The sequence below is a fragment of the Podarcis gaigeae genome (assembly GCF_964106915.1).
Source record: "Podarcis gaigeae genome assembly, chromosome: 3".
NCBI classification, from domain to species: domain Eukaryota; kingdom Metazoa; phylum Chordata; class Lepidosauria; order Squamata; family Lacertidae; genus Podarcis; species Podarcis gaigeae.
The window spans coordinates 99,527,293-99,541,175 of record NC_139680.1 but is presented as its reverse complement, the minus strand read 5'-3'; the positions used below and the strand labels follow the sequence as shown (position 1 = coordinate 99,541,175).

Genomic DNA, 13,883 nt, shown 5'->3' with positions numbered 1-13,883 from the left:
CTCTCTCTCTCTCTCTCTCTCTTAAATAATATTTATTGAGGTTTCAAAAAGGTTTACAGAAATAAAAAAAGAGAAAGAAAAGACAGGAAAAGTACACAATACGAAAAAAATAAAAAAAATAAAAAACAGTTAAAAACACATCCAACTTTCCATGTCTTATTTTCATTTGCTCATTTCCTTGACCTCCTCACACCTCCCTTTTTTGTTACAGATAGGTAGCCGTGTTGGTCTGCCATAGTCAAAACAAAAAAAATTCCTTCCAGTAGCACTTTAAAGACCAACTAAGTTAGTTCTTGGTATGAGCTTTCGTGTGCATGCACACTTCTTCAGATACACTGCATGCACACGAAAGCTCATACCAAGAACTAACTTAGTTGGTAAATAGTCTTTAAATTTCTTCCAATCTTCTTCTACCGACTCTTCTCCCTGGTCTCGGATTCTGCCAGTCATTTTGGCCAGTTCCATGTATTCCATAGAGATTTTTTGTAGTCCATTTGTTTTCAAAAATTGATCTATATCAATCTCTTTCTGTGGCCCTTGTGTATATAGTTGTTTAAAGTATCTCTGGAAACATTTTCTGATCTCCACTGGATTCTGTATATTCTTTCCTTCCACTTCCAAATTTGTAATGGAGTTAAGTTTTTGTCTTTTTTTCATCTGCCAGGCTAGCAGTTTCTCACATTTATTAGCCGATTTGAATGTCTTTTGTCTCATCTGTTTGATTTTCCATTCTATTTCCTGATTTATCATTTTCATGTATTGTACTTGATATAACTTTATTTCTCTCAGAATCTCTTGCGACTTTGGTTTCGCTCTTAATTTCTTCTCACCTTCTTTTATTTTCTCCAAAATTTTATCTTATTTCTCATTTTGAGTTCTCTTCTTTATTGCATTCTGTTGAATCAGAAACCCTCTCATAACCGCTTTGCTTGCGTCCCAGATTACTCTTTTTTCAAGAGTAGTATTCATATTTATCTCAAAATAGTCTCTCAAAGTTTTTTGGGCCTTCTTAGTCACTTCTTCATCTCTAAATAAGGTGTCATTCATCCTCCATCTGAAGGATCCAGTTGGTGTTAATTTCATCTCCATTTTCACAGCATTATGGTCGGAGCAGGTTTTAGGGCAAATTTCCACTTTTCTAGTCTTTGGAGCCATTCCTCTAGTTATCCAAATTTGGTCAATTCTTGTCCATGTCATTTTGGCTTCAGAGATGTAAGTTCCCTCTCTACCTAGGGGATTCTTTGTTCTCCAAATATCAACTGTGTCCATATTGTCAGTCATTTCAAAAAAGGTTTTTGGTAGTCTGCCATCCTTAGTAACTACCTGTCTCTGTGACTTGTCCATGTTTGTAGAAACCACTCCATTCATGTCCCCCATCATAATGACATTGTAGTCTAGATAGTCCAACAAAATTTTATGCAATTTTTTAAAAGAATTCTGATTTTCCCTCATTCGGAGCATAAAGGCCTACTATCAGAAATTTCTCTCCTTGTAATTGAATTTCAATTGCCACAAATCTTCCTTGATCATCTTTAAATATAAATTTCGGTGATAGGCTCTCCTTGCATAAATTACTACTCCTCTTTTTTTAACTTTGTCTGAAGAGATAAATTCTTGGCCCAATCTTTTATTAATCAATACTTTTCTATGGAGCCTTATCACGTGTGTTTCCTGTAGGCAAATCAGGTCCAATTGTTCCTTTTTTAGTAAGTGAAAGATTTTTTTTTCTTTTTTGAGGGGAGTTCAAACCATTAGTATTCCAAGTCAATAGTTGCAGGGCCATAATGTAGTTATGCTGCTTTTCCTCCAACCGCACCAAGTGCTTGCTCTTGTTCAGTCGGCGGTATTGCTGCTTCTTTCTCTGGACCGTCCAATCCAAAAGATAGTCTTGATATGTCTAGTATTCCTCTTTTTGGTGATCCTCTGACCAATGCTCTTTGCTCTAGGCCTCTGTCAAATGATTCTCTGTCCAGCACTCCTAGCTCTTCTCCAGATTCTTTCTGTAAGTCTTCTCCGTAATCTTTCAATAATTTTTCTTTATCTTCCACAGATCTTATTTTTATCTTTCTTCCTTTAAACTTAAAAGATAGGCCTTGGGGAAATTCCCACCTGAAGATAAGTCTGTTCCTTCTCAACAGGGCAACTAAGTCTCCGTAGTTAGACCTAAGGTCCAAAAGATGTTTAGGGATATCTTTAAATATCTCAACTCTTGACTGATGTATTTCTAAAGTCTTCTGGAAGTGCAAACCCAAAATTCTGTCTCTCTCCTCTTTTGATCGGAGGGTAATCAAACAGTCTCTCACCCTGTTCTTCTTCCCCCCTCTTCCAAGTCTAAAAGCACTCATGATCATAAATCCTTCTTTTCCCGAATCCAGTTCCCAGAAGTCTGCAAATTCCTGCATAAGAAAGTCTGTCAAATTATCCTTCTCTAACTCAGGCACAGCTCTGATCCTCAAATTAGTTTGTTTTTCCTTAAGTTCAATCATAGAAGAAGTCGACCTATAGTCCTCAAGCTGCCTCTGTATACCTGGAATCTTCTCCTCCACTGCAGCTGCTTTTTCCTTAGCTTCTTCAGCTGTCTGTCGAGTCAGAGTAGATTCCTGTAGCAATTTCTCAATAGTTTCTGTATTAGAATTCACCTTTTGTCCCAAATTATTAATACTTATAGTATTTTGATCAATTTCATTTGATGCTTCGACCACCTGTTTACTTAATTTTTCCAATGATTCATTTATCTTGCCTAATGCGATTGCGAGTGCTTCTTCAGATGACATACATTTTGGCTTAGATTGTGTAGATGTAGCTGCAGGTGGAGCAGAAGGACCCGATGTTGACGGTCTTCGCTGCCAGACCTCGTTGTTTTGTCTGAAGGATGGTCTGCTTTTTCTTTCCCATCTGCCATAACACTTCAGGTAGAAGAAACCCAAGGTCAGTCCCACGGCCACTTGTTTTAAAGTGGAAAATTCCCCTGGCCTAATTGTTAACAGTTTCAAAGATTTCCTCTAGGGGGACACAGTAACAGTCTATAATTGTTATGTTCCAAAGTGGCACTTTAAGACCCCCACTTCAAACAAAGAAGAAAAAAACAAAGTGAAAGTCAGTTTCAATTTCTGATACTTTTCAGTTACTTCCTTTCTTTCTAAGAGCAAGAAAAGACATCCATAAACAATGTATCCCCTTTGCAGAGCTAGCTGTCAAAAATTGCTCTTGTGATTGCCTGGGATTCCGATTCAGAGGCTGAACCAGAGGAATCCCAGCCTGCACAGGAGTCCCCGCCTCCAGGGCCGGCTGAACTGGGGCAAGGCCTAGATTCTGAGGAGCCTGCACCTGTGTCAGATCCTCAGGAGCAGGCACCAGGTGAAACCATTCTGGCCCCAGAGGTGCTTGAGGACTCAGTGTCTACAGGTGAGCCTCCCCCGGGGCCCAGTAACCCTTTGGCCTCTCCTGAACTGCAGAGGCTTAGGGCAGAGAGGCGAAGGGAACTGGTGTCTCCCAGGAGGAGTGTTCGCCTTAAGGCCAGGAGAGGTGGGGCTCCTGGGGGCCGGGACCGCCCCTGGCCTTAGAGAAGATAAAGGTCAGTCAGCCCGGTCCCAGGTTGTGGGAGCAACGTCGTTGTTGAGTACCTGCTCTTACCCGGACCTAGACCTGAACCTCCAGTGTTCCTGTTCCTCGCCCGGCTTCCTGCTTCTGACCTTCCAGCATTCCTGTTCCCGCCCGGCTCCCAGCTTCGGACCTTCCAGTGTTCCTGTTCCCTGCCCGGCCTCCTGCTTCTGACCTTCCAGCGTTCTTGTTCCCCGCCCGGCTTTCTGCTTCTGATATTCGAGAGTTCCTGTCCCCGCCCGGCTCGCTGTTTCGGACCTCGCCTCACATCTTGTGAACTCTGACTACGGTAACAGTACCTTCCCCCCGGGACCAGCACAGCTCTGTTCACAAACAGTGCGCTTTCAAAGAGCGGCAATCTTATTGTCCTTTGGCAGCCCGTTCCCAGGTTTTGAGCAGTAGATCTTTATTTCCTTCCCTCTCTCTTGCAGATAACGTAGTTCAAATTCTCTCCCCCCCTTCTCCTGCATCAAAAGGGGGGGTATCACTTACTCCTCTCCTCCAACAAATTGGAAGTTCCTGAGGGTGATTTGATACAGCTTATTCTGGCCATCGATGAGCATTGCCCCTGGTATCCTCAAGATGGAACTTGGGAATTAAAACATTGGGATAGGATTGGAGCACATTTTCATGGACACCCTAGCATTGGTGTTCGTGTTCTGAATGCATGGTGCAAGGTTCATTACGCCATGGGCTCTTTATCACCAAAAAATATCTCCATGGCTGTATTGCCAACATCACCTCCGGCTTCTTTAGTCCAGCCTGCTGTGATGCCGTATGTTCCGGCACTCGCCTTGCCAGCACCACAAGACCCCAAGCCTCCGGACTATAGTTCCTCACCAGAGCATCCAATCCTGCAAAAATACCGTGGTCTGGCTGGCAATGATCCTACGCTCTCATCAACAGAACCCTTGTCATACCACAAATATGCATGCCACCCAAAAACGTTATTAAAGCCTTCTAAATCCAAAATGTCTGTGTTCTCAAGAAGCAGCCATTCTTTCAACCAGCAAGATGCTGCTGATTCATAATAAAGTTTAAGGTCTGGCAGGGCAAATCCACCTCTGTCCTTTGCATCAGTTAATATTTTAAATTTTATTCTGGGCTTCTTGCCCTGCCAGACAAATCTAGAAATGTCTCTCTGCCACTTCTTGAAACAGTCCATTTTGTCCAAAATTTGCAATGATTGAAACAAAAATAACATTCTTGGCAATACATTCATCTTTATAACAGCAATTCGACCAAACAAGGAAAGCTTCAAGTTTGACCATATTTCAAGATCCTTTTTCACTTCTGACCAGCACTTCTCATAGTTGTCTTTAAATAAATTTAAGTTCTTAGCAGTCATGTTAACCCCCAGGTATTTTACTTTCTTAACTAGTGTTAAACCCGTCTCCTTCTGAAACCTCTCTTTCTCAATCGGTGTTAAATTTTTCTCAAGAACCTTAGTCTTTAACTTGTTCAACTTAAATCCTGCCACTTGACCAAATTCCTCAATCAATTCTAATACTCTTTTGGTACTAGATTCTGGCTCCTGTAATGTCAATACTAATTCATCTGCAAAAGCTTTAAGTTTGTACTGTTTAGCTCCGACCTGAATACCTTTGATCAGATGGTCCCTTCTAATCATATTTAGCAAAACCTCCAGGACCGAAATAAAAAGCAAAGGGGAAATTGGGCAGCCTTGTTGTGTCCCTTTCTCCATCTTAAATTCTTCTGTCACCACGTTGTTAACTATCAATTTGGCCTTTTGTTCTGAGTAAATTGCACCTATACCATTTTCAAAACCTTGACCAACCCCCATCCCCTGAAGATTTTTCTTCATAAAACTCCAAGAAATATTATCAAAGGCTTTCTCCGCATCAACAAATATCAAAACTGCTTTAGTATTAATGTTCACTTGCAGCTTCTCTAAAATGTTAGTTATATTTCTCGTGTTGTCAGACAAGTGTCTACCCGGGAGAAAGCCAGCTTGGTCTTTATGTATCTCCTCAACTAAAACTTTTTTTGATCTTTTAGCCAATATATCTGCAAAAATTTTGTAATCCACATTAAGCAGGGATATGGGGCGGTAGTTCTTAAGTTGCGTTTTTTCAAACTCAGTTTTCGGTATAAGTGTAATGTAAGCTTCCTTCCACGACTCTGGCGCTTTTTCCCCCTCCAAAATTTCATTGCAAACCTCCTTTAGTGGTTGAATTAACCAGTCTTTCAGGGATCTGTACTATTTCGAGGTTAAACCGTCCGGCCCTGGAGATTTGCCCAACTGCATATTCTGGATGGCACCTTCCACCTCTTGTTCCGTTATTTTATAATTCAGCATTAACTTATTTTCTTGAGAATTTTTTTGTAATCCATTTGTTCTTAAAAATTGGTCTATATAGGATCCTGTATTTGAAGCCGTGGTAGAGCAGCTTTCTTTTTACATGGACTTGTTGATAAATCACTGCACATTTATACATCCACACCATCATGTGTACAAATGCAGCCAGAATCTACCTCTGCAGTGCTTTCCTGCTCCACAGTTGCAGTCCTTGTGTACTTGTGAAGCACTGAAAAAAAATGTATATTGGCACCATCAACCATGCAATCACACCAAAGTGGACCTTTGTGTTATATCATTATCCTCAATGCATCTACAGCACAGGGAAGTGGAGGGAGAGAGAGGCAAATGAACTATACTGTAGCTTTTGAAAGTTGTAGCAACTCTTGATAGACTCCTTGGTTTCATGGCAGAAATCATATCTCCAAACTCTGGAAATGGTGGAATTGTTCTATTGTGTATTTAATGACAGTTGGATTTTATCTTTCTTTTTCTTTTTTTGTTATGAACCATCTGAAAGCCAGTATATCAAGTATTAGGGCATACATCATCTTCATCCTATTGCTCCTAGCTGGATAGGTGTGTAGTGGTTGTGAACTTGCCTTTCATTTAAAATTTAAAAAACAAGAACCTTGAAAACTCTGCACTTCCTCATTTATCATCTCTACAGGTGCTGATAAGTGCCCCATGCATTTGAGTTCTTTGCTCTCCTACTTTCAAGGCTTGCCAGGTTCTGGGAATTGGGGGGGGGGGTCTGAAATGCTTTCTAAAGAAACTGTGTCTGTCAGCTGTCACCCCTCTGGTGTTTCCTCTTCCTCTTCCTCATCCTCCTCTCCCATTATTTCCCAACTTGTCCCCTCCTCTGCCTCTGAGCTGTGACCTCCCTTAAACCCCTGTTGCGTGACCAGGCGGCGACAGCCCACGCCCCCAAGGGATCATAAAGAAGGAATAAAGACTCTGACAACGTTATATGGAATTAAAATTAGGCCACAACTTTATTAAACTTCTGAATGTAGGAAGACCTTGGCTTAGGCCTTGGGTGTGTATCCCTCCTAGCCCCCCAGCCGGGAGGAACTGGGGCTCATCAGGGTAAATGGGATATGGGGGTGCTCTGCGAGACGTAAATGTAGCAGGCAGCCAAGCCCATATCCCCACACGCAGGGTAGTTCACTGATGACCTTTCAATGTATGGCCAGAGACACCCATATATATAACCCCTTTAAGAGGGCAACCCTGGAATCATCGTCGCAGGGGGGTGAGTCACCACTTCACACACACAGAATAGGGAAGAAAAGACTAAAGGATTCCACCCAAGGCCATAACTGCCAAAGTTGTGATGAATTGCTACGGGGAAGACAAAACCTGCCAATGCAGGAAAATTTCTTCCCGGTCCTTCAACAGCAACCAGTCAAAGACCGTAGCAGCGCCCACTAAACAGGAAGAAAAAGTTAACCTGCAAACAGAGGGAGGGTGAATCTCCAGAGCCAGCTGCCTGACTATTGTCGGCCCCACCCCCTATTTATAAATGGTGCTGGCCCCACCTCCCAGCAAGAAACTTGATTACTGAGGCTGGGGGTGAACCTCCAAAAATTAACACTGAGAGGCAAGCCAGCCCCTGTTTGCCAGTAAGCTCCATGGGAATTGTAGCACTGTGCACGATCCCACAAAGGGCACCCACAATGTAAAGTGTGAGTGCTCATTGTGATTCTGAACTGCCTTCCTCCTCTCTGGAAGCGTCAGGCTGCGGAAGCGGTCTCCATCATTCCTCCTCTGCCCAGTCCCTAATAAACATAAGGAGATGATATGGAAAAGAAGTAACCATAAGGAGAAGATCGTACACATGTGTCAATTTGCAGCCATTCTTCAGGTTGCTTCAAGCCACTACCTAGAGCTTATCATTGCAGAAATCTCCATCATCAAAGCAGAGATGTTGTATCAGGCCTGCTGCATAATTCAACATGACACTGCAAACGCCAGGTCCCTTTGACCTGCAGCCTAGAATTCTCTGTAGATCCTTCCCATCTATGGTAGTACTGGGTAGAATGAGTATAGAGATGGGGAACAGAAGAATATATTTATATTTTTGCCGCTTAATGTTTATTTACATAGATACTGCTTTGAGGGGGTTTTCTTACAGGAAAAGAGTGCATAAATTCTCTTAAATAATCTCCAAGGACGTGACCTACGGGGAGCTGGCCTCAGGGAGCAAGCTCGTTGGCAGACCAACTCTATGTCACAAAGATATCTGCAGATGTGACATGAAGGCTGGCAACATTAACCCCGCCTTGTGGGAATCCCTTGCAGATGACCACAGTGCCTGGAGACTGACAGTCAGGTGATGGATCTGTAGCAGTGGCAAGAGAAAAGAAACACCATGGTACATTTGCAGCACCACAACCAGACACCTTCATCTACCCCAACTCCAACAAAACAGGTCTCCTCTATAATCTTCCAAATGTTTGACTTCACCCACCAAAGTGCATGCCTCCATAGTCTCCTGAAACAAATGGATACCAAACAATATCACCCATTGGCAAATGCCAGAGGGCAGCTTACACATAGGCAGCTTTCACACTTCCATTTGCCCTGCCGCTTTTGCCCCGGTAAAACTCCAGTTTAGCATTGGATCAGAACAAACAGCAATCAGGCTTTCTGCAGATTGCTGTTTGTTTGGATTTAGTGTTAAAGAGCAGGTTTTCTTTCAAGTTACTGCCCACTGGTCTCTCTATGCAGTTAATGGGGACAGAATGCTTCTGTACACATGCCAGTAAAGGGATAAAAGAAGCAGGTTGTCCTGTCCTGTCTTGTCGGGAGGGAATGGAAATCATTGTTCCTCCTTTGAAGAACCTAGAGTTTTACTGTGGCGCACAGAACCCTCCTGATTCCAATATGTCCCCCAGGGTTCCGCTCCTGCTCCTTGTTATCTGTGCTTTTCTCTTCCTTCCACATAAAGGTAAGTTCCTTCTCCCAGGGCTGAAAGAAGGATATCATAGACAAAAGCAGTTTAAAAAGAGAAAGGAGACAATGGTAGCTCCAAGAGACAGTGTGAGTGTCAATTCACACCACCATTTCAATACACAGGAAAGCATGAGGAAACTTCAGCCATTGTTCTGAAAGCATGGTCTTACTTAGGGGGCACGAAGAGGCAAGGGGGCAATAGGGGGCACTGGAGCTGCAAATGACTTTAGACTTTGAAAAGCTGGCATTAAGTTCATCCATTTTGTTGAATTACCGTATTTTTTGCTCTATAAGACTCACTTTTTCCCTCCTAAAAAGTAAGGGGGAATGTGTGTGCGTCTTATGGAGCGAATGCAGGCTGTGCAGCTATCCCAGAAGCCAGAACAGCAAGAGGGATTGCTGCTTTCACTGTGCAGCGATCCCTCTTGCTGTTCTGGCTTCTGAGATTCAGAATGTTTTTTCTTGTTTTCCTCCTCCAAAAACTAGGTGTGTCTTGTGGTCTGCTGCGTCTTATAGAGCAAAAAATACGGTAATTAAACTAAATAGTCTTTATCGGATTTTGGAAAAAAAATGTGGAATTAATGGTTAGTGCCATAAATTGTGTTGTGCTATTACCTTCCTTGGTTGTAGGAGTGCAAATATCCAGAGATGTAGTGATCAGGTGGGATTGCTATGAGGAATTATAACAAATATAGAGTAAGCCATCTGTGTCAGCAATGAAAGCATTACGTTGACTGGGTTTAAACTATTTTGATATGATTCTTGCTCAATCTACACCTCTGCATCTCTGGCCATTTCTTCTACTGCCCATTTCTCTTGTCACGTACACAGCCCAGTTGCTTAGACAGGCAGGCATCCTGGGTCATCAAAGACAGTGGGCAAGTTTCTTTGTTGTAGGATGTTAATCTTAGGGCCAGGAAACAGATCTAACAGGAAAGTGATCGTGGTCCTCCTGGCCATCCTCCTTATCATGTGTATTGATTGTTTATTACCTCCGGGGTCGCCAGATGCTCTTCTTTGTAGTTCTGTTCTTTGTTTACCCCAGAAATATTTGTGCTTAATTAGTTTTAGTAGTTTTACTTGTCCCCACGTGGGTTTGTAGAAATGCTCAGAAGAAATCTGATTGGTTCTTACGAACGCTCTGTAAAAAGCTCTTTTGTGAACAAAAACTACCTGGCTCAGGGGGCTGCAGACACGGACAAGCACAGAGAGACACGATTATATGCACCCTTCCCAGAGTCTTGCTGATTCAAGCCTCTGTGTATATTCTTATTAATCAGAGTTCAATCCTTCCTTTACTTTGCAAACACAACACTTGGGTTGTGCTGTTCTGATTGGTGCTTTTTAAAAGGTAGGAGACATTGCTGATGAGTTTACAGAACCAAGGGTGGGGGTGGTCCAAAAGAAGTTTGTGAACCAGTGCCATAGTGCATGCGCTGATGTATTTATGTGCATCAGGTGAAAAGTCTGCCTGTAGTAATGCATGCAGTGGTAATGCTTGCACCAGCAGTAGCACATAAGGGAAGCATGCGGCAGGTGGTGGCAGCACTGCAACTGCTGGGGAGGAGATGGTTTGGGGCAAGGAGGCATGGAGGTCAAGGAGCTGGTGGTGACCCCTGAGGGTGGTCATACGCTTCCAGGCTGCAACAGTAACTGAGTACTCACTGCAACCTTGACCCACCATGTCCCAGTCCCACTGAGTGCCACACGCATGATCCAAAGTCCTTTAACCTGTGTTGTAAAAGTTGCATTACTTTTAGAATCAGAGAGGGAGAGCATTCCACTGTCGAATAACTCTTACCATCAGACGTTTCCCCCCTGATGTTTAGTCAGAGTCTCCTTTCTTATAACTTGAAGACATTGGTTTGAATCCTACATTGGTTTGAATCCAGTTTGTTTCCCCATTTCCATGTGACATCTCTTAAGGCATTTGAAGATGGCTATCACATCTGGTCTCAGTCTGCTCTTTTCCAGGCTAAACATAACAAGCTCCTTCAAACGCTCCTCGTAAGCAGTGGCGTAGCGTGGGTTGTCAGCACCCGGGGCAAGGCAAGTAATTTGCACCCCCTAACCCGTGGATTTGCGCCCCCTAACCCTAACCCCCCAGATGTTGCGCCCTGTGTGGCCGGGGCCCCCGTGCACCCCCCACGCTACACCACTGCTCGTAAGGCTTTGGTTCCAGACCCATTCAGTGATAATCTAATTTTTAAGGGCACCAAATAGTTGATATTTTGCATCCATTCAGCCAGCATTATCCCTAATTTAAGGATTCTGCAGTGCATGGTCATATGGAGAACTGCAGTGACTTCAAAGAATAGATTATTGCACACCTAGATATGTATAGGTGCAGCCAAAATCTACCTCTGCAGTGCCTTTCTGCTCCACAGTTGCAGGCCTTGTGCATTTGTGAAACACTGGAGAAAACTTGTATTGACCCCATCGTACATACAATCACATTAACATGGCCTTTTGTGTTTTATCAATATCCTCATATGCATCTATAGCACAGGTAAGCAGGCAGACAAGGTGGCAAATGAAGTATAGGTTGTGAAAGTTGTGGCAATGCTTGATAGATGACTCAGTTTCACTCCAGAAATCACATCTCCAAAATCTGAAAATAATATGAATGTTTTTGATGCTAGATAGATGATAGATAGATAGATAGATATAGATAATCATCGTCATCTTGCTCTGCTGTAGCTGTATTTGTGTGTAGCAGTTGCCTTTAATTTTTTTCAAAACAACAACAACCTTGAAAACTCTGTATCAAATACAGTAAACGGAAGAAGAGAATATAGAAAAAGGTGACCATAAGCAGAAGATCCTATACATGCTTCAATTTGCAGTCATTCTTCAGGTTGTTTTTAGTTCTTGTCTACAGAGCCTCATTGCAGAAGTCTCTGTCATCACAGCAGATATGTTTAGCCTCATATCCATCAATATTGGTGCCGGTGTTGCAAACTCCAGATTCCTTTGACTTGCAGCCTAGAACTTTCTGCTGAACTTTTCCATCTATTATGGTGACAGGCAGAATGCAAGTAGAGAGAGAAAAGGAGAAGACATTTATATTTATGCTCTCTGGACATCAAGGCTACTACACCTCACATCTACAGTTTATAACAAATGAAGTCCTCTCCTGGGTCTTCATTCTCCCCACTTGTGAGTGTGGTGAAACTTATCAGCCATGCTAATTACAGGATCCAGGTTGTGCCACAGTTGTGAATCAGTTGGCACACTGGCAGGGCTTTTTTCAGCAGTAACACCTCTGGGCCCATAGTACCTCTGACTCATGAGAAGACTGTCCTTGGAGCACAGAGGGGACATCCTCTGTGGGCTCTGAAAAGGGTTTTCTCATGAGCTGGAGGTGCAGCGGGGCTTTGATGAGGCTTTTCAGCTTCCTGGCTAACAGCTGATGCGCAGGAAGAAGCCACCCTGAGTGTCACTGTGCAAGCCGCTCTGTACCTGTGGCTCGCATGCGCCTGTCAGAGAGGCAAGGCTGCATGCAGGAGGGACAGTTGCAGCTTGCCGAGCTGACATGCAGGGAGGCTTCTTCCCTGCACGTCTCCTCTGCCCATCCCCTCACAGCCCTGCCTCTCCAGCTCGTACATGTAAGCAGGAGGGACAGGGCTGCGTTCCCGGACTATTTTTGTGGGAAAAGCTGCACTGCACACCAGAATGATGAACAAGCATGAAGAGCAAATGGTTTGCATATGGAGGGTCTCCAATTAAAATAGATCAGGTAGAGGGTGATCTGAAGGACACTCAGGAGTTGCTCTTAGCTAGTGCCCAATAATGGATCATTGCTCAGTTTTGTGCCTATCCTTGAGTTTAGGAATGGTCAACGTGTTGTAGACTCCAGCTCCCACCAGCCCCAGCCAGGCCAATTGCAAAGGCCAATAGGAACTGTAGTACAACAAATCTGGAGCTTCACCTTTTCTCCATCTTTGCTTTAGGCCAGAATGCAGGACATTAGACATACTTATGGTTTCCACCACAGGAAACAAAATTCCAAAAGGAGAAAGGACTGTAATAATGTGGAATTTCTGCAGCAAGAAATATTGATGAAATTTTCATGGCCAGCATCGTGTCCCTGATTGCCATGTTAGTATAGCAACATAGGTTTCCTTATAAAGGTAATTCTCTGATATATTATACCACCCTTCATAATTATATGCAATGGGGAAATGTAGAACTCTTACCTTTGGTCACTTTGTAGGCATGGCACACTTGTGTTTCAGGGTTTGCTGAGCATGTATTTGCAGGGAGACATGGAATCCCTTCAGATGGGGACATGCAAAGTCGACATGTCAATGCATCTGCATCAAAAGGGAGAACCTCAAGGTTATCAGAATACCAGTCTTGAAACTCAGGTGATAATAAATGGGTAATCAATGTATAAGAACACAAGAAGAGCCTGTTAGTTCAGGCCAATGGCCCAGCTGGTCCAGCACCCTGTTCTCACAGAGGCCCAACAGATCCCTTTGGGAAGTTCACAAGTAGCATGTGAGCTCAATAGCACTTCAGCCACTGGTGAATCCCCTGCTATTTGGAGACATATTGCCTCTGAGTCCCTCTCAGACTCCAAAATACCAACCTTGAACCTCAAGTGTAATTTATGTAGAAGAACCTCAGAAGAGCTCTGCTGGATCAGGAGAGTGGCCCATTGAGTTCAGCATCCTCTTCTCACAGTGCCTGACCAGATGCCCACAAGTAGGAGCTCCACAGCACTTTCTTCACTTGTGATTGCCAACAACTGGTTATCAAAGGTTTATTGCTTCCATCTGAAAAACCTTCTCCCAGCACTGGGGAAGGGAACTTACCTCCAGGAGGAAGGAAGAGGCTAACACAGATACCAAGGAGCAGCATTTGAACCATGAGGGACATCTTGCCACAACAGAGCTCTTGGTTACAGAGGAGGCAATGGTGATCTCCACTCACTTCTACTGGGGCGAACAAGCAGCTTCCTTTTATCCATTTGATGATGTGCTTGCCCAGATACCCTTAA

General features: G+C 43.5%; 1 protein-coding gene across 1 annotated transcript; it reads right to left on the bottom strand.

The window, feature by feature from the left end:
- Positions 1-11,557: 11,557 nt before the first annotated feature.
- Positions 11,558-13,883, bottom strand: LOC310841261 (uncharacterized protein). Its single transcript, XM_083731814.1, has 3 exons — positions 13,699-13,883; positions 13,078-13,194; positions 11,558-11,890 (listed from the first exon to the last, which is right to left on the bottom strand). Exons 1-3 carry the CDS (start codon positions 13,760-13,762, stop codon positions 11,754-11,756), a joined length of 318 nt encoding a protein of 105 aa, XP_083587940.1. The 5' UTR covers positions 13,763-13,883; the 3' UTR covers positions 11,558-11,753.